Source organism: Scyliorhinus canicula, chromosome 17, assembly GCF_902713615.1.
Source record: "Scyliorhinus canicula chromosome 17, sScyCan1.1, whole genome shotgun sequence".
NCBI lineage: Eukaryota > Metazoa > Chordata > Chondrichthyes > Carcharhiniformes > Scyliorhinidae > Scyliorhinus > Scyliorhinus canicula.
This window is the reverse complement of record NC_052162.1, coordinates 76,294,059-76,314,992: the sequence shown is the minus strand read 5'-3', so window position 1 is coordinate 76,314,992 and position 20,934 is coordinate 76,294,059. Positions and strand designations below refer to the sequence as shown.

At 46.9% G+C, this 20,934-nt stretch overlaps 1 protein-coding gene across 4 annotated transcripts in view; it reads right to left on the bottom strand.

The window, feature by feature from the left end:
- The window catches only part of diaph2 (diaphanous-related formin 2), an 878,670-nt gene that overhangs the window by 103,868 nt on the left and 753,868 nt on the right, over positions 1–20,934 (bottom strand). For all 4 annotated transcript variants that reach the window (XM_038775000.1, XM_038775001.1, XM_038775002.1 and 1 more), the window contains one exon: positions 17,566–17,661. In XM_038775000.1, the coding sequence (XP_038630928.1) occupies positions 17,566–17,661 (96 nt within the window). The remainder of the gene's footprint in view (positions 1–17,565; positions 17,662–20,934) is intronic.

The window sequence follows — 20,934 nt, the reverse complement described above, 5'->3', positions numbered from 1 at the left end:
CTTGATCATTGATCCTTAAATGATCAATTGATCGGTGAAGTCACCTCATTCCCCTGAGCTAGATCCAGCACTGCTTCCTTCATCATTGAGCCAGAGGCAAACTAATCAAAAAAATTCTCCTGAACACACTTCAGACTCTTTGCACTATGGCTATCCCAGTCTATATCAAGGTAAGTGAAGTCCTCTATTAACTCCTCTCTTTTCTCTTTCTTTGTAATTTCCTGCCACTGTTCTCCTATTGTTGGCCTATAATATATCCTATAATGTAATGGTACCACTTGTCATTTTCAACTCTGACTGATGTCATGCCTAGAGCAGGCATGAAGATATTTCAAATTTTAAAGCTAAATTAAAGTGAACATAAAGGTTGTTGAGCAGGCTGTGGCATAGCATGTGATTTCTGGCATTTGAACTGTATAGAGAAGAGTCTGCGGTCAATACCTGATTCATTATAGACCCGAGAAAGAAATCTCAGGTTTGTGATAGTCACACATCTCATTGGGGGTGATTCTCCAGCAACATGGTGCCCAGAGGCAAATGTCAGGAGGACTGCGAGAGAGCCCTGAAATGGGATTTGCACCGGACACAAATTAGTTTGCAATTCTCCTGGCCCGCACCAGCTGGCCTGATCAAGGTCTTGCCCAGAAAGGGCGAGAACCTGATAACAGTTAATTTCCATTCATTTTAATCTCATTAGTGAAATAGCCTACTGATATTCACCCGCACTCTCTCAGCATAAGTGCATAATGAATAACGCCCATGAGTTGTAGAACCCCTCAATCCTTCCCCTCAGTTCAAATTTGATCTTCTCAAGAGTCAAGAATTCCAGCAGGTCCCCCCGCCACGCCAGGGCACAGCGTGGAGAGGTTGATCTCCACCCTGACAGGATCCGCCTTTGGGTGATCAACGAGGCGAAGGCGACAACATCTGCCTCCCGCCAGTTTCCAACACTGGCTGGTTCAACACCCCGAATATGGCCTCCCGGAGGGCCGGGTCCAGTTTTTACGTGCACCTCTTTAGAGATTACCCTAAAATCTCCTTCCAGTAATCCTCCACTTTGGACAGGACCAAAACATATGAACATGGTGTGTGGGGCACCCCTGCAGTGTGTCACACACATCTTCTACCCCCTCAAAGAGCGGCTCATCCTCGCCTTGTAAGGTGTGCTCTATATATCACCTTCAGCTGCATCAGCCCCAACCTCGTGCACGAGGGGGAGGCATTTGCCCTTCGGAGCACCTCACACCAGAATACCCTCTCCCAACTGTTCCTCCCACTTTGCCTTGATCCCTTCCAGCGGTGCCTTCTCTTCCAAAATAGCCTCATAAACCGCCGATACTACCCCCTTCTCTAGTCCCCCTGTCGTCAGCACCTCCTCCAGCAATGTGGAAGCCGGCTCTACTGGGAAGCTCTGTATCTCCTTTTTGGGCAAAGTCTCGAACCTGCATGTATCAAAATACTTCCCCTGCTCCAGCCCATACTTCACTCCCAGCTCCTTCAATCCTGTAAACCGACCCCCAAGAAACAATCTTTAGTGTCTGAATTCCTTTCTCCTCTCATCTCCAAAAATTTCCATCCCACTTCCCTGGCTCAAATCTATGGTTCCCCCAAATCGCCATTTCCCTTGACCCTGCCCCAACCCGAAGTGCTGGCGAAACTGTCTCCAAATTCTCAACAAAGCTATTACTACTGGACTCACTGAGTATCTCCCCGGAGCCGTTGGGAGCGGCGCTGTTGCTAGCGCCTTCAATCCCGACCCCTACATAAGTTCTCCTCCATTCTGACCCATTGGGAGTCAAGCCTCTGACCCAGCTCTGAACCTTCTCCACATTCCCCGCCCAGTAATAATTCATCAGGTTCGGAAGACCCAAATCTCCTGCCTGCCTTCCTCTCTGTAGTAGCAGCTTTCTAATTCTGGCCACCTTCCCTCCCCATATGAACGAGGTAATCATCCCTTCAGTCTCTCCAAAAAAAAGGAAAATCAGCAGGCATTGTAAAATAAACAGGAATCGCAGCAACACATTCATTTTACCCGCCTGTACCCGACCCGCCAGTGACAGAGGGAGACCATCCCAACTTGCCAGATCAGCTTTCACTCTCTCTACCAAACTAGGAAGCTGCTTCCTCTTTTGAGAAGATATTGTTTCTAACCACAGTTTATTCGTAAGAGGTTTTTTCTAGAACAGGACCTGGATCTGGCGAAGAGGAGGGCCAGTTTTAACCGGGTGAAGGCAGCCCTCTTTAAAAAAGGGGGTGAAGTTCGGGATGTTGCACTGGGCTCGCCTCTGGGTGACCTTTAACAACAGAGAGCACTACTTTGGAAAACCAGAGGAAGCAATGGAGATTTTGAGAGACAATGGACTGGCACATGAAGGAGGACATTGAACTGTGGAGGAGCGGTGTGGAGATGAATGTTGTTTTTTTCCTCCCCCTTTTTTGGTAATCCCTGAATTTTATGTTCTGTTGGCGGTTGGGGAATTTTACTCCTCTGTGATGTTTCGCTGCAATGGGTTGGGGGGGGGGGGAGGAGGAGGGGCGGTGAGTGAACCTTTTATGCTTTGGGTTTTCTTTCCCTTTTTGTTTTTTCTTGTTGCACTGTTGGTTGCAAGGTGTGCGGGTGGGGGATGTTAATCAGTGGAGGTTTAGGCGCCTTGGGCGGGGCTACTGGGCTAGCTGGGTGGGCATGTTAATTGAAGCGCAGTGGGGGGGTGAGCAGGTGGTTTGTGAAGTTGAGGGGGATGGGCTTGGTGTTTTGTTTAGGGGAAGGGGGGGGGGGGCTACTGACAAAGGTGTTGCTGCTGTGGCATTATATGGGAGAGAGGTGATGGTGGATATTTGGGAGTGGGCCTGGAGGGTCACGTAGCACGGGCGGGGGTCTGGCCTAAGGAGGCGTATGATTAAACGGCAGGGCGGGGTTGATCACATGGAACGGAACGTGAGGGGACTGAATGGGACAGTCAATACGGTCACGTGCTTTCGCGCATCTGAGGAGTTGAAGTGGTGTGGCCTTTTCACAAGTAGGACACATTTGAAGACAAGGAGAAGGAAAGGGTGTGTTTGGCATGTTTTCCATTCGTGGTTAGATATGAAGACGCGTGGGGTGAAGATGCTGGTCAATAAGCGTGTGGCGTTTGAGATGGGAATGTACTAACGGATTCGGGGGGGGGGGGGGGGAGGTTTGTGATGTTAAGTGGAAGTTGGAGGAGATGCCAGTGGTCGTGGTAAATGTTTATGCCCCGAACTGGGACGATGTGGAGTTCATGAGGCAAGTATTGAGGAAGGTCCGCACCATCTGATTATGGGTGGGGACTTTAACATGGTCATTGATCTGGGGTTGGACCGGTCGAGGCCAAGGTCGGGGAGAATATCAGTGGTGGCGAAAGAGCTGAAGGGGTTAACGGAGTGCATGGTGGGAGTGAACCCATAGAGGTTTGAGAGGCTGAGGGCAAAGGAGTTTTCATACTTCTCCTATGTGCACAGGGTTTACTCCTGGATTGATTTTTTTGTCGTGGGTAAGTCTTTGCTGGTGGAGGTGGTGGACTCGGGATACTCGGCGATCATGGTCTCGGACCACTGGCTGCATTGGGTGGACTTGGCGAATTGCGGAAATTGGCCCAACATCCGCAGTGGAGGCTGGATGTAGGATTACTCGAGGAGGTGGTGTGTGGGCGGTGAGGGCTGCCATCCGGGGTACATGGAACTAAGCGACACAGGTGAGGTCACGGCTGCCACGCTGTGGAAGACACTCACGACAGTGATTAGGGGAGTTTATATCAATTCGGGCGCACAGGCGAAGGAGGAGCGAGCAGAGAAGGCAAAGTTTGGTGGATGCGATTTTGCGGATAGATGGAGGTACATGGAGGCCCCGTAGGCGGATTGTGCAGGAGAGGCAAGAAGCTCCAGATGAGTTTGCGCTGGTGTCCACAAGGAAGGCAGTGGGACAGTTGTGGAGGGGCAGGAGGGCAGTGTTTGAGTATGGGGAGAAGGCCAGTCGGATGCTGGCCCACCAGCTCAGGAAGCAAGATAGTAGAGGGAGATTAGTAGGATGAAGGACGACAAGGGTGGAGTGGTATTGGGCCTAGTGGGGGTTGAATGGGGTATTTGAGGAGGTCTACAGAGGCTTTATGATCTGAGCCGCCGAGCGGGATGGAGCGGGAAGGGAATGCAGTATTTTCTGGATGGGCTGGAATTCCTCAGGGTGGAGCAGGGCCGGTAGAGGGGCTGGGAGCACCAAGTGAACTGGTGGAGGTGACGGAGGGCATGGGGGCAATGCAGGCAGGGAAGGCCCCGGGCCCAGGCAGCTTACCAGTAGAATTTTATAAAATATAATACCCTGATGTAAGGGCAGCACGATAGCACAGTGAGTAACACTGTTCACCAGCTCCAGGTCCCAGATTCGATTCCCGGCTTGGTCACTGTCTGTTCTCCCTGTGTCTGCGTGGGTTTCCTCCCGGGCTCCGGTTTCCTCCCAGAAGTCCTGAAAAGACATGCTTGGTTAGGCGAATTGGACATCTGAATTCTCCCTCCGTTGTACCCAAACAGGCACCTGAACGTGGCGACTGGGGATTTTCACAGTAACTTCATTGCAGTGTTAATGTAAGCCTATTTGTGACAATAATAAAGATTATTATTAGATTATTATATTAATGTGGTGAGGGAGAAGAGTGAGCTCCCCGCCCCCACGTTATCACAGGACTCCTCTCTAACTTTCTTAGAGAATAGAAGATTGAGAGGAGATTTTGATCGGGGTATTCAAAATCATGAGATCAATAGACAGAGTAGATAGGGAGCAATTGTTCCTGTTGGTGTAGGATCGAGAACCAGAGGGCACAGATTTAATGTAATTGGCAAGAGAAGCAATTATTTTCTTTACTGTAGTACGAATGCTGGAGCTACTTTACAGTGCAGCTTTTGGCATCTTCACCACATTCTGGGTGTAACAGCACACTTTCCTTCAGGTTCCCACACTACCCAGAAGAGATCTTGGCCTCACACCTCTACAACAGCAAGCTTTTATTGCTGAACTCATTAGCACAACAGCTAGCTCATACTAGTTTCTCATCTTGACACCCCACCCACACACAAAATCAGAAACTTTCCCCATTTCCTTGTCCCCGTCATCCATTGAATCTACTATTATCAGCGGCCCCTGCAACTTTTTCCATTAGAAGAGGACTCCATTCAGCACTACTGTGATGGTTAGGAGACTTTGTGGCACAGTGGTAGAGCCCCTACTGCTGACCTAGAAGTTCAAGTCCAAAGCCAGGAACCTGCTGGCCACGCAAGGAGTGTTCAATACAGTTCAATGGGCTGATAATCAGCTCAGAAATCCTTCCACTACTTCCCTGCTATTCATCAAAGCATTAAAAAAAGTGTATGAGTGTGAAGATACGCGAACAACAACAACTGTAAATTATGCATAAGTAGCATTAATTTCAAGACTGTTTCAGATGTTTGTCCCTCCTCACTCTCAGCTGCCTCCATCCCTTTACTGATGGGCTTTCAGGGCTTCAAACAGGATTGCACCACCTGCTTTAAGTTTCTCATAAACAATCCATCTCCATGTTCAGAATCTTGTATTTCCTCCTCTCTCACAAATAAACTTTTTAAGGATAGCAACACCCTCATTGAGACAATCTCAGAATTCCAAAGTCCCCAACTTCTTAAGAAATTCCCCCACCCCCTATTAATTTCCCTTTCTCCATCTCTCTCCACCTGTTTCCAATCGATTTGCCAATCCTTCATATCTTATTCACATCCCTCCCTTTCTCTGTCTCTTCCTTCTCTCTCTAGGTGCAAGATGTTTAATGATAGAAATAATCCAGTACTTGATGAGCAGAAATTTCCTCCAACAAAATATTGGGAAGACTGAAGCCATTGGTTTCTAAATCCAAACCTTGATCCTTTATTCCTCCTGGCAACAGTGGGAGACTAAATCAGTCTCTCTGCAATTTTGCGGGTGATTTTGAGCCCGTGTTAGCAGCCAGCAAGAACGGGGACAAAGGTGAAGAATATGTAGACAATCGGAAAATGCGATTCTTTCCTGCGAAATCGTACTTTCAGATTTTCCGGGCCCATCGCCGGTGGCGTATTGAGAAAAATGCCACAGAAGGCCGGGAACCTAATGGTGATGCATTATTACATCATTAGTGAGCTCACCTGCCAGAACGCACCCCCCCCCCCTCGACAATTATTCATCGGTCGCTGGCGTACGTCACACAAACGCAATTTACTGTGTGAAAACGAGAACCTGGCAACCTCACCTCCAAGGGGGATATTTGTAGGTGAGCACTCAGGTCACCATTGCCATCCAGGGTTCCAATCGCAGAGGGGGCAGCGGTGAGGATGCAGGGGACCCAGATATGTTCACCCGTGGGGCAAGGGCTAAGTATTGGCATCATGTCAGGTAATGTCGCTCACAGGATTTAGAGGTCCTTCATGTCTGTGATCCTCTAGGTTTAAAGGGATCTGGTGCCTGGTCTGCAGGCAGCACTTCCCATGTCCTGCTCGCTGGGCTTGTGGCAATAGAACCGCTGTGGGGTTGCTCTCCCAGAATGTCAGCTGGAAAGTGGCTACAAGCAGGAGAATCCATAGGATCAACACTGGGGACGACTGAAAGGTTCTTGAGTGGGGTCCCATGAGAGGCCAGGCCGAATGGGCAGTGGTAACTCTAACAAGGGCTATTTTCTAGCCTCATGAGGTCTGAAGACCCTTGCACAGAGGGAAGTTAACTCCAGTAAGAATGAATCCCCACACTCAGTCAGCACTGTGAAGCCAGATGGCAAGAACTGTATGGAAGTTCATGAGATTGCGTCTGGAGGGGTTAGCTATTCAAATTTAATCCTCAGCCCATGCCATCTGGGGGATGTGGGTGCCCTCTAAGGATGAAGTTGACATGCTAATTGCAGTCTTCAGAGGCATCAGATGTGCCTGGCCTGCCACAGACTGTTGCCTAATCAGCTCCCGACCTTTTCTTGATGATTCAATTGTACCAGTTTAGTCAGAATTGTAATGCATGCATGTGCCACTGATTGGTGCCCAAGCATTAAATTCCAAGGCTCATATGTACATCTACATAACAGAGAGGTGCCACAGATGTGGCCCTCAATATGAGGCATTATGGCAAAGTGGTTCATCCTGTTCATGGGATGATGGTGGGCAGCACCTTGTTCCCCTGTGAGATTAGAACGTAGGTCCTTTAAGTGCGCTCAACTGCCCAACACCTCAGCCTTGGGGAGTTACCCCTGAGCTAGCAGGGGCAAAGCGTTTCATTCAGGTGGAGTTGAGAGGGACAACTGTGGCGATGTGGCGGGACAACTGTGGCGATGTGGCGGGACAACTGTGGCGATGTGGCGGGACAACTGTGGCGATGTGGCTAACGACAGGGGAGGGAGTGAGGTTTAGTGGAAATGCGCTCACATAAGGGTGGATGTCCCAGATCCGGAGGGGGCTTCTTCTTCTTGGACAGTCCCTTAGCATCAAAGATGACTTGCTTCCAATCCGGGGAGGTGGGAACTCTGCCACAGGTTTGGCAGGTGGTGCTTGATTAGATGGCTGGGTAGGATGCTCTGGATTCTGCGTTCTCCTTCTGCTGTTTAGACTTGGCCTCCATGTGTCCACCCTCTGATGTTCGAGGTGATTGGCACCTCGCGGATGCTTTTTCTCCAGTTTGTGCATTCTAAGGCAAGCGATTCCCACATGTCAGTGGGATGTTGCATTTGTTTAGGGAGGCTTTCACAGTATCCTTGTAGCGTTTCCTCTACCCTCTTCGGGATCGCTTGCCATTGCAGAATTTGGAGTAGAGTACTTGATTCTGGAGTCTCGTGTTGGGCATGCGGACAATGTGGCCTGCTCATCGCAGCTGGTTGAGCATGACCAGTGCCTCAATACTGGGGATATTGGCCTGGGAGAGGACGCTCACTTTGGTATGTATGCCTATCCTGCCAGTAGATATGCAAGATTTTACAGAAGCCACTTTGGTGATATCTCTTTAAGGATTTGAGCTGCCTGCTGTGCATTGTTCATGTTTCTGATGCATACAGGAAAGCGGGGACCACGCTGCTCTGTAGACCATGAGCTCGGTGCTGGGTTTCAGGTCTCGGTCTTCGAATACTCTGCTCCTCAGGCGTCCAAAGACTGTACTGGCACAATGGAGTCGATGTTGGGTTTCATTGTCAATGCCTGCTCGCACTGAGGAGGCGGCTCCCGCTGTATGGGAAATGATCCACATTATACAAGGGCTCACTGTGGATCTTGATGGTTAGGAAGCAGGCTGGTAGAGAACCTTTGTTTTTAGGATGTTTTGTCTGAGGCCCATTCTCTCATATGCCTCGTTGAAAGTGTCAATGGTAGTTTATAGTTTGGCCTCTGAATGCGCACACATAGGTGCTGTCTGTGCACTGAAGCTCGATGAGAGAGGTTGGGGTGGTGTTGATTCTGGCCTGGAGGCACTGGAGGTTGAATAGTTTCCCGCTTGTCCGGTAGGTTAGCTCCATTGAGAGGCGAAGGCCATTGCGCGATCGAAGAAGGCCAAGTACACATGTTGATGCTGCTCCCTGCACTTTTCCTGGATTTGTCGCGCACTGAAGATCATGTCCATTGAACCTCTTGATGGGCAGAAGCCACACTGAGGCTCAGGGAGAAGTTCTTCAGCTACTGGGAGGAGGCGGTTGAGGAGTATTCCCGCGATGACCTTTCCCATGGTGGAGAGTAGGGAAATCCCTATGTAATTTCCGAAGTCGGACCCGTCTCCTTTCTTGAAGATGGTCGCAATTAAGGCATCCTGGAGATCATCTGGCATGCTCTCTTCCTTCCAGACAGGGGCAATAAGGTTGTGGGTTCTTGTCAAGAGTGCATTTTAAAATCATCCTCCAGTCAAACCTGAGGCAGGCTGTTGGAATTCAGACTTGACCAAAGTCAAATACATAAGCAACACACAGCTGTTGGTTGGCCTTTTCGGCCTCATCGCGAGCTGGAGCGGGCTCAGGTGGCCTGTCAAATGGTCATCAAACAGAGCGCCCCCCCGGCCCCTCGAGGCACCATTGGCATAAAGCCAGAGGAAATGGCAAAAGGGCATGAAGGAACAGGGATAAAAAAACAAATTCCTCAAAAGCGAAGACTCGGCATGCGAGGTGACCTTGACCAGATCGGAGAAGTGAAAACCAGACCAGAGCAAACCTTGACCAGACCAGAAGGGAGAAAGGAAGGATGTGTTATGGGCCAGGGCTTAGAAACTCCAAAGTATATTATGAAGTCCATCTGACCTACAACCTTTAGGATTAATTTGGCTAGGATGGGCACACGAGCCTTCCTTTCAGGTGTGATTCATTAGTCTTCCTAGGCACTTTTAATCAAAACAAGCTTTATTCTAAGAACTTAGTTAACACATACATGAATATAAACAAACAGCAAGAATGGTCAATTACAACATAAAAACCCCACACAGCTACAGTAATCGATGTATAACTGTTCCAATTCAAAAATAAAATCCAACAAACAAAACCCCTTTTCAAGGGTGTGGCTCAGCACACTGAATTCTCACTTGACGAAGACGGGTCTTCATAGATCATATATTTTACAGTGCAGAAGGAGGCAATTCAGCTTATCGAGTCTGCACTGGCCCTTGGGAAAGAGCACCCCACTTAAGCCCACACCTCCGCCCCATCGCCGCACCCCAGCAACCCACCTAACCCTTTTGGACACTAAGGGCAATTTAGCATGGCCCATCCACCTAACCTGCACATCTTTGGACTGTGGGAGGAAACCGGTTCACCTGGAGGAAACTCAAGCAGACACGAGAAGAACGTGCAGACTCCACACAGACAGCGACCCAAGCTGGAAATTGAACCTGGGACACTGCAGCTGTTGAAGCGACAGTGCTAACCCTGTGCTACCATGTCGCCTCATTTCCTTTTCCCCATAACTATCTCCCCAGATTTATTTTCTATGGGGCCTGTGTGGAGCTGTGCTTACAGTCAGATCAGCTGGGAACTTATTGAATGATGGAGCAGGCTCGAGGGGCTGAGTAGCCCACTCCTGCTCCTAATTCATGTGTTATCACAGCCTTTATAATAGATTGTAACATATTCCCTCCTATTGATGTCAGGCTAATGGGTCTGTGGTTCCCCATTTTCACTATCCCTCCTTAAATAGTGCGGTTACATTTACCACCTTCCAATCTGCAAGAACCATTCGAGAATCTATAGAATTTTGAAAGATGACCACCAATGTATCCACTTTCTCTAAAGCCACCTTTCAACACTCTGGGATGTAGAGCATCAGCTTTTGGGGATTTCTTAACTTTCGCTCCCAATAATTTGTCCAGTACTACTTTTTCACTAATACGCAACTCTTTCAGTTCCCAATCCTCAGACTTATTACTATTTGGACACTTTACGAGTTTTTTTCCTTTGATCTAATGGATTCTTTAACTTTTCTTATTAGCCATGGTTGCATCACTTTTCCTGTTGGACTTTTATTCCTTGAAGGAATCAATATTTTACATAAATATGAAACAATTCTTTAAATGATAGCGATTGCCTGTCTATCATCATTTGTTTATTGTAAATTCCCAATCTAACACTGACAGCTCGCCCCTAAGATCTTGACAGTTTCCTTCTGTGACAAACCTCAGATAAATGAACAAAATAACTATGTAACCACCACAGCCCATCTCCATGGTAATGTGGCATGATCTGGGGGGGTTCCAAACAGAATTGGGAACCAAATATCTTTTAACTTCCAAACACCCTTTCAGTGCGTGATCCTCATGAAATTTGAACCCAGGTATTCACAACAAGTCTCACAAAGTCATGAGACCGCTTGTTACTGAAATTCTGATCCAATTTTTATCCGGCAGATTAAACTCCTTCCGGAAAGCAATTATATATATAAAGCCACCACCAATGTGATTTTTACTGGAACAGATATTTAAAATGAAAATAGAGAGAGACAGGCCAAAATATTTGTTTTCTCTGTCTGTAGTCCACAGCAGTCAAACTGAAAATGAAACCTCACAGCGACATATCAGCTCCACCCCCAAAATGACATCACTGAAGCCATGTGGTAAGATAGAAACTTTTTTGAAAGGGACATTCCCATGACAGAAGGAAGAGATAGCCAGCGAGAGCCACCTTCGTGAAGACGGGCAGAGGAATTCCAGCAATCAGATCCATAGCCTACCAAGCCATCTTTACGGGGAGTATACACTGATCTAGTATTTTATGGATAATATAAGCGTACATATAAGCACGGTAGCATTGTGGATAGCACAATTGCTTCACATCTCCAGGGTCCCAGGTTCGATTCCTACTTGGGTCACTGTCTGTGCGGAGTCTACACATCCTCCCCGTGTGACCGTGGGTTTCCTCCCACAGTCCAAAAATGTGCAGGTTAGGTGGATTGGCCATGCTAAATTGCCCTTAGTGTCCAGAATTGCCCTTAGTGTTCGGTGGGGTTACTGGGTTATTGGGATAGGGTGGAGGTGTTGACCTTGGGTAGGGTGCTCTTTCCAAGAGCCGGTCCAGACTCGATGGGCCGAATGGCCTCCTTCTGCACTGTAAATTCTATGAAAATTATATTAATAAATATTGTTAAATTTTGAACTTTTGTTTGTCGTTTGTTGCCTCATACATAAAGACACCCTTGGTAAAACCTTTGAATAAGTAAGCTGTGTAGCCACCTGGGGTGGCCACGTCCCGATTTCAAAATGGACACTTGCAAATAGTACAGGGAAAATTGGACAGAGCTAGGAAAACAAGCAGGTGCAAGGTTTGCCTGTGGATTGGAACTTGCAGCTCCCAGATAGAACTGATACTACAAGCTATTAGCATAGTAGTGAGCTATCTCCGGGGACAAAAGAGAAACATTTAAGCAATCGGTACCAGGGCAGACTCCCGGGCGCCAGTGGAAACTAAAACAAAGGCAGGCCAACGGTCACCTAGGGCCCGCCCCGTGATCAAGCAACGACCCCTTTATTGGAGAGAATCAATACAAATAATTGGGACATGGTCCAATTAATTGGGGCCAAGTTCAGGAACCGCCCAGAAGGGCAAAAAATCTTTTGGGGTATAAAAAGGAGTCCCCAAAGACAGATCGCTCTCTTCTTCTTCACCTTCATCTTGGCCTTGGCTCTCAGCGACGAGAGGCCCACCAAGCATCAGCCAAGTAAGTCTTAGGTCAACGCACGCTACGAGATAGGCGCTCCTAGCTACTATTCTAAACCAGTTCGAAGCCAGCAGTCTCAGAACCGGACAACGGCCATTGTTCCTCTGACTGAGTGGGCACTCAAAGCTAAGTATAGGCTTTTAGTAGTAGTTGTAGTTCAGTGAGTAGAGTTTGTGCATGAGTACTAATTGACTGCATGTGTAAATAAATGTGCGTTGATTTCAAACTTACTAACTGGTGTATCAAGTCTTTGATCAGTATTCGGTTTTCAACCTTGTGGTGGTATCAAAAGGATACCTGGCGACTCTTGAGCAAAGGTAATTAAAATAGAGCAAATTAAGGAAAGCATAACGTGCAACAGCTGGTCAAAAGTATCTGAGGTTTAACAGGTACAACAGTATTGATGGCTTGTGCTCCAGAACGTGTTCAGGTGAGAGGGACCGCTGGCACAAGGAGGGGAGTGGGGGGCAGAACGCAGGGGAGGGACAAAGGTACAGGGGCTGTGGGGGGGGGGGGGGGGGGGGGGGAGATCGCAAAGCAAAAGATAAGCAAAGAGAAGGGTGAGATAGTGAAACAGTACAGACATAGGCCTCGGCGGGCATAGAGCAGGGTGAGGAACCAAGGGGGCGCAGCAAACAGCCAGCCGATGAGGACAACAGGGTGGAGGGAGAACCCCGTAGCACAGGGGCGCACCTGTGTGGTGTCACACAGCTGGTGGCCATATTGGGTGCCCCCTGGGAAAAAGGAAACCCCTGAGCGCTGGGGCCTGACCCCTGGTGAGAGCGGTGACCCTGGTCATTTTGGACGGCCCCCTAGCAAAGGGAACCCCGGAGTGCAGGGGCGAGTCCACCAGGTAAGTATGGGTGATCCCACAGGACGGGTGGGGGGGGGGGGGGGGGGGGGGTCAGAAACCCCCCCACCAGGATTGTTGCCTGGAATGTAAGGGGACTCAATGGCCAGTGAAAAGATCCAGTGTTCGCCCCACCTAAGAAGCTGAAAAGCAGACATAATCTACCTACAAGAGATGCACCTGACGGAGAAGGACCGACTGCTGGTAAGGAGAGGCTAGGTGGGACAGAGATACCACTCATGCTACGGGACGAGGGCTAGGGAGGGTAGCAATATTAGTTAGCAAAAAGGACGAGGTTTACGGGCACGAAGACAGTCACGGACCCAGGTGGAAGGTATGTCATGCTCAGCGGGGTCCTTGAATGGGCGCCTGCGTACTGGTAAATGTGTATTATCCCAACTGGGACGACTCAGAATTCATAAAGAAGACCATGGCGGAAATCCCCGACCTTGACACACACCGACTGATTATGGGGGGGTGCCTTTAACTGCGTGCTGGACCCACGGACTGACCGATCAAACCCCAGAACAGGAAGAATGTCTGGCATGGCTAGGGAGCTAGGGGCCTTCATGGAACAGATGGGGAGGTGGACCCATGGTGGTTCCTGCACCCGGGAGAAAAGGAGTTATTGTTCTTTACGCAGGTGCACAAGGTATACACCCTTGTGTATTGACTTATTTGCAGTGGGGAAATCGCTTCCAGGGATCACGGGAATGCACTACTCCGCAATCGTTATCTCCGACCACGCTCCACACTATATGGATGTGAGGTTGGAGACAGGCTGGGCCCAGCGCCCCACACGGAGGCTGGACACGGACCTTCTGGCCGATAAGGCTTTCTGCCAAAAAATATCGCAGGCCATAGGCGATTACATTAGTAACAACCAAAACGGGGAGGTCTCACCCTCCACGTTTTGGGAGGCACTGAAGGCCGTGATCAGAGGAAAGATCATAGCCTACAAGGCAAGTAGAGATAGGGAAGTGAGGGTGGCCAGGCAATAGTTAGTGGACTCCATTCAGGAAGTCAATAGAAAGTACTCCAATGCCCCGACCGTAGAGCTGCTGGTGGAGAGGAAAAAGCTGCAAATGGACTTTAACCTGCTATCCACTAGGAAAGCAGGGTACCAACTCCGTCAGACACGGGGAACCTTCTACGAACACGGAGACAAGGCTGGCCACCTATTGGCTCACCAGCTGAGAAAGCAGGCAGCCACGAAGGAAATAGCACAGATTGAGGATAGCAAGGCAGACTGGTAAAAGGAGGTCAATCGGGCATTCGAGACCTTCTACCGGAGACTGTACACCTCCGAGCCCCCCGACGGGGGCGCGGGAATGAAACAGTTCCTAGACAGACTGGAATTACCAGTGGTGGGGGAAGACAGACAGGGGGAGCTGGAAGCACCAATAGATCTGGAAGAAATCATGGAGAGCATCAGCTCCATGCAGGCGGGGAAGGCATCGGGACCCAATGGGTTCCCAGCGGACTTCTACAAAAAATTTTCAGCAGTCCTGGCCCCACACCTAAGGGACATGTTCGCGGACTCACTGGCAGGGGGCACCCTGCCCCCTGCTATCGCAGTCCACAATTTCGCTGATACCCAAAAAAGATAAAGATCTGACGGAATGTGGATCATACAGACCCATTTCACTGCTGAACGTGGATATGAAAATACGCGCTAAGGTCCTGGCCAAAAGGCTGCATACCAGAGGTGGTCGCAGATGACCAAATGGGCTTTGTCAAGGGTAGGCAGCTCACAGTGAACATCAGGCGGTAGCTGAATGTGATAATGACCCCCCCCGGGGAGAGGACACCAGAGGTGATCATCTCTCTGGACGCAGAAAAGGCCTTTGGCAGAGTCGAATGGAGCTACCTCCTCGAGGTACTGGAACGGTTTGGGCTAGGAGCGGGATTCATCGCCTGGTTGAGGGTCCTGTACAACGCTCCCAAAGCGAGTGCCTGAACTAATACCATCAGCTCTGAATACTTCCAGCTACAGAGAGGAACAAGACAGGGCTGCCCCCTGTCCCCACTCTTGTTTGCGCTTGCGATCGAATCCTGGTGATAGCCCTGCGGGACGCAAAAAGGTGGAAGGGAAACCGGAGAGGAGACAGAGAGCACAGAGTCTCACTCTATAAAGATGACCTGCTCATCTATGTCTCGAAGCCACAGGAGGGACTGAAGGCAATACTGCAAATACTGAAAAAGCTGGGACCCTTCTCGGGTTACAAACCTAACCTGGGCAAAAGCGAGACATTCCCAGTGAACCCAAAAGGGGGAGGAACAGAGCTGAAGGGGCTCCCGTTCAAAACGGACCAGAACAGATTCCGTTACCTGGGGATCCAAATAGCCAGAGACTGGACAAAGATCCACAAGTGGAGCCTGACCAGCCTGGTGGAGGAAGTAAGAAAAGACCTTCAAAGGTGGGGCTCACTCCCACCCTTCCTGGCGGGAAGAGTGCAGACGATCAAGATAAACGTACTGCCAAGGTTCCTCTTCCTGTTTAGATCCATCCCGATCTTCATCCCCAAGGCCTGTTTCCAAAAGATAGACAGGCTAATCATGGCATTTGTGCGGGGGTGCAAGAAGTCGAGAATTCCCAAGCCGACACTGCAAAGAGGGAAAGTCTACCGAACCTACAATACTACCACTGGGCAGCAACGGCAGAAAAAGTGAGGGGATGGGTATAAGAACCCGACACAGATTGGGTACAAATGGGGAAACCAGAAAAGAAGAGGAAGGGTGCTGAAACCAATGGGAAGGGGGTAGGGGCGGGAGGAGGAAGGGGGATATCATAGACCAATCCAGAGGGCAGCAAAATGTACGTCGTCAAATGAAGGACAAAACAAACCTCTCTGTAAAATAAAGCAAATTAGCACGGGCAAGAAAAATTTAATGTAGACAAGTAACAACTGTTTATAAATATGAGAAAAGCCAATAAAAAGGTTTTCAACAAAAAAAAAGAGTACAATCAGGCAATTTGATGCAATATGCATCCTCATACCTGGGAAATTAGTCCAAAAAATGAAATTGAAAGTGAAGTTAATATTCCGTTGCAGCATTCCAGAGATGAACCTATTAAAAGCAATAATAACATACACATCTTCAAAGCTGCCGTTTCCCTACGGCAAAATAAGCAGATAAGACATAACATCATAGACATATTTCTGAAGCACGAAGGACAGGGAAAGGCCAGAATCCATTAAGAAAGTTTGGACTAGGTACAATATTTGACATTTTGAGTTTAATGCCAAAGCATCGGTAGAGGCAACAGCTGGACATGAAATTGATGCTGCAATGCAGAGACCTAAAATAGAGATTTCCTAAGAACTAGTGTTAAGGGAAAATTTGCCACCATTAAATTATCCTCCACTAGTCTCCTGCCTCAGGCCCAAAATAAAGGTTATGGCCAATTATCTATCTAGAGTATTTGAAGGAGCTCTAGCTAGACTGCAACGTGAGATAAAGGCAGGAAGCAAAGTAGCAGCACTTGAATTTTTTTCCTTTACCCTTGTCAACAGGCCATCGGAATGTTGAACTAGCTGGACCTTGTTCATCTGCAACAACCAGTAAGCAAGCTCTCAAAAACTGACTTTAATTGAACGACAGATGAGTTTACATGGAAGGAACCCTTGTGAAAACTGCCAGTGCATAAATTAACAGATTAGTCATAATGATCATGTTAAGCAACTGGGAATATCTGAGCTGACTCAATAATATCCATTTTAATGACTGAATTTAAAAAAAAATAAACATAGGTAAGCACGTCTGATGATGTTTGATCAGCATTATCTACATAGCTTAAAAAAAACATATTCTCAACGTCATAGCTTTAGAAGTTTCTTTGTTTTCCCAAGTATTTTGAAAGGTGATTAATAACAAACATTTTTACTTGTTATTCATAAAACGTATGCTAAGACGTCTGCACTTATTATTGCTGAAACCGCTATAAAAATTTGCATTGTATATACCTGAGGTTTTGTCAACACATATGCTTTCATTTGCAAGATGCACATAATTGCTTTGGACTACCAAGTGATACAAGAAATGCTAATAATGTTATTATCTGTGTATTAGATCTGCATACATGTGTAAACAAGTCTCGATTTAGGTAGCCACAAGTGTAAGGATTACGTGCAGGAGAAATGACATTAAAACTCAATTTAAGAATGTTATCAGGAATATTTTGCAGAATTTAAAACTTGGCTCTTCGCTTTGCTAAATTCAATATTGAAAAGGGTGATAAACTATTGATTGTACATATTGATCTTCCAGTGAATTTCATTCAGCCTGTGTTGAAGCAAAGTGGTTTATAGCTTGCCATGAGGAAAAAAAACACTTAAATTTTTTCCCTTTAACTATTCTTAGGGTTTGTCACTTAAATGACTACTGGTACAGGCCATCTACATTTTTCTTCAATAGAAAATGCTTAAATTTGTTTAAGTAGCCCTGAAACGTGTCCTTTAGGTTAATGAGAATACACTTGAGGAAACAGGCAATGCATTCTTGTCTTACTTTCTGTAGCTGCATATCACTTAGACTTTACGACTTACCAAGATTTCTTGGTGTGCGCTTCCTGCGATCCCTGAATGCAGCACCTGACTGTAAGGCCTCCAGCAGGCTATCCATCACTCCTGTTTCATTACCCTCTGTAGAAGTGAAACAAGAAAGTTACTTCAGTTTTGCAATATAGAAGTACATTACTGTCAAGAATATTTCAGTCAATAAACTCCCAAAATCAAATGGTTAATATTGGTGGCTTAAGAACAAGACAGTCATGAGTTGAAACATAAGGCAGCAGTCAAAAATATTATTCCATGGCAGATGCTATAACATGAATTTAAAATAAATCAAAATTTCGCTTCAAAGTATGTGTCTCTAGAAAAAAAAATCAAACCCCAATTTTAGATGTCAACAAATCGGCACTTCAATAAACGCAATGAATAAAAATATTGCCATTCCTCAGATGCCAACACTTTTACAGTTAAAAACGTTGGGAAAACTTTCATTTGTAGGTCTTTCACTTACATTGACTCTCTTCCGATCATAATGGAAAATCATGCCTAAATATTCTTTGTAGACAGGTAGTGAACAAACTACTCTTATCGTTTGAAAAAACTTGGAAGTATTGGGCACTATATAACAGAAATGAGTGCCGTGAAATGAAATGAGTGAAATGAGTGCCGTGTTGAGCGCATTTAGCCTGGTGTTTTTCGGCGTTGGCAGTGCAGAGAATGACTCCGCTATCAAACGGGACTCTGCTTGTTTTTTGGGTCACGTTGAGGAATGTTCGGCGAGGCCACACTTAGTCCCCTTTTCTGCACTAACGAGCTCTGCTCGCCAGTGCCGGAAGAGATCAGAAACGGCATCCCGATCTCTCAACCCCGCACCACAGCCTCTGGACCCCACAACACCCCAATAAGGGGATCATCAAACTCCCCCGCACCCCACCTCATAAGGGGTGCTAGAAGACCTCCAATACCTGACCCTCGTACTCATCCATCATTTCATGAGGTTAGATCAGTGTTCTTCAAAGTTGGCGGCGAGACCCGCAGGTGGGTTGCGGGCGGGTGTCGGGAGGGTCACGGTGCCGTTGTCCGCGGTGCTCCCGATCGCGCAAATCCCCACGCAGCAGCCATCTTTTTATAACGGCGGCTGCAAGCGGCCTGGAACATGTCAACAACAACAAAAAAAAATTGGCCACATTGCGCATGCGTGCACGATGATCGGCGAGCATGCGCATTGTTTTAAAAATTCAGCCGCATTGCAGTTTACAAGTTCTGTAGTGGTTTTTATTCATTTATTTTTTTCATTTATTTTATTCATTTTATTTTTTTTACAAGTTCAGGGGGGTTTTATTCATTTTTATCATTTATTTTATTCATTTTATTTTTTTTAAACAAGTTCGGAGGGGTTTTATTCATTTTTATCATTTATTTTATTTTTTTTATTAAACAAGTTCGGTGGGGGGTTATTCTTTTTTTTCCCCGTTTATGTTTATTCATTTGTTTTTTTTACGAGTTCGGGGGGATTTTATTCATTTTTTTTCATTTATTTTAACTCCATTTTATTTTTTTTTACAAGTTCGGGGGGGGGGGGGGGTTTATTTGATAAAATTTTAGAGGAAAAAAAATTCAGAACTTTGGACAGATGGAGGACGTCCATACTTTCCACACCGAAAGGCTTCACCTTCATCCAACAGGTTCCATTGGAGCAGCGTGTACGAGGCCAAAGGGACCCAAAACCATGTTCCTCCATTTTTGTCAGCAGCAAACAAGGTAAGAGAAAATGGTGGGTCACACATGTCGCCCGGGGTGGGTCGCGAAAGACGACCGGCGTGTGTCGCAAAAGTCGGCTGCGTGGGTTGCGAAGGTCGGCCGGCGTGGTCGCAAACGTCAGCCGAGTTGGGTCCTGAAGGTTGGTAAAAATGGGTCCCCGGAAAAAAAGTTTGAAAGAACACAGGGGTTAGATAGTGAGGACTTTTTAAACTGCTCATTAAGAATCAGTATAAAGATGGTTTCTTGAGGTTTGGGTTTATTAATTGTACCAATGCAAATCAGGACAACAAAGCCCATATGCATTGTATGGGAAATACTGGCAAATTCAAGACAAAAACCCTCAAAACTTCAAAATCATTTGAAGACTAAGCTTGGTGAGTTTGAGGACAAACCTCTTGATCTTTTTCAAAGGATGCAGTGAGAACTTACATAATCAGCTGGTCCTTAGCAGAAATGTAACATTGAATGACAAAAGCAAGTGAGATTGTGAGGACCAAGCAGGCTTAGCTGTCATGTAAAAGGCAAGTGATAAATGTGGGTCACGAAGGCGGGCCAGCGTGGGGTCATTAAGGTCAGCCAGTGTGGGTCCCAAAGGATAGCCCTTGGTAAAAAATGGGCCCTGGGAAAAAGTTAGAAAACACTGATCTAGACACACTGCCTTCGTCTGAATCTGTATTTATGGAACTTTTGACATGTGCAGTTGACCTTCAGTTTAATGACACCAAATAGATTCGTTTGGCCCAAGAAATTCCCCTTTGACCAATCGCGGTTGCAAACAATCTTTGTCGGTTTCCCCACAGAAACATGTTTTTGATGGAATGACAGCTAAATTGCTCCCCCTTACATAGTTCCAATACTTGGATTTGCTATATTTGAATCTGTAGTTGCACACAAGAATTTCCTTACATTCATTAATAGGCTCCATCCAACGCTTAAATTCTTTGCAATGGAACAGTCAAATGAGCTTCTATTCCTCAACATGTTCGTTGAGAATCTGCCATGGGTTCTCCACTACCCGTCTAAGCCCACCTTCACTGGGTCAACATACACATTGTGATTCCTACAGTTCCACGTTTGATAAGATTTATCTTCTCAGTACCTTGTTATAGCATCAAAAAAGCCATCCGGCAGGATAATGGCTATCCTGATCAGATCGTTGCTCGGCTGAATATCAGGCAAACTCATGAATGGGGCCAAAGTTGGCAATTTTTCAGTTGGTGAAATTAGCCCAGTCTACCTCATTATCCTGGAAGAGTTAGGTGTCAGAAAAGTTTGAGCACCAGTGAAGCCAGCTGTTTCATTTCCACAATCCAGTAGCAACATGAGTGGTATTCTCCACTAATAGGACATTGGCGTCAAGCCAAAGAGACATTCTGTCTGTTGCACAAATTATTATCGTACTATATGACTTTCAGTGCTGCCGTGATGTCAGGTATGTTAAGGCTGTACATCCAATAAATATTAAACAACATGTCCCTTCAGTTGTTTGCATCAGGCAAAGTACTGACCGTACCCAAACAGTCTGTGCTTGCAAAACACAAAATGTAGTATCCAACATTAGATGTGATTCCGTGAATTGGATTGGCACTTGCTAAATAATCCTGATTATGTAAGAATTACACAGTCAACCAATTTAAGATTATC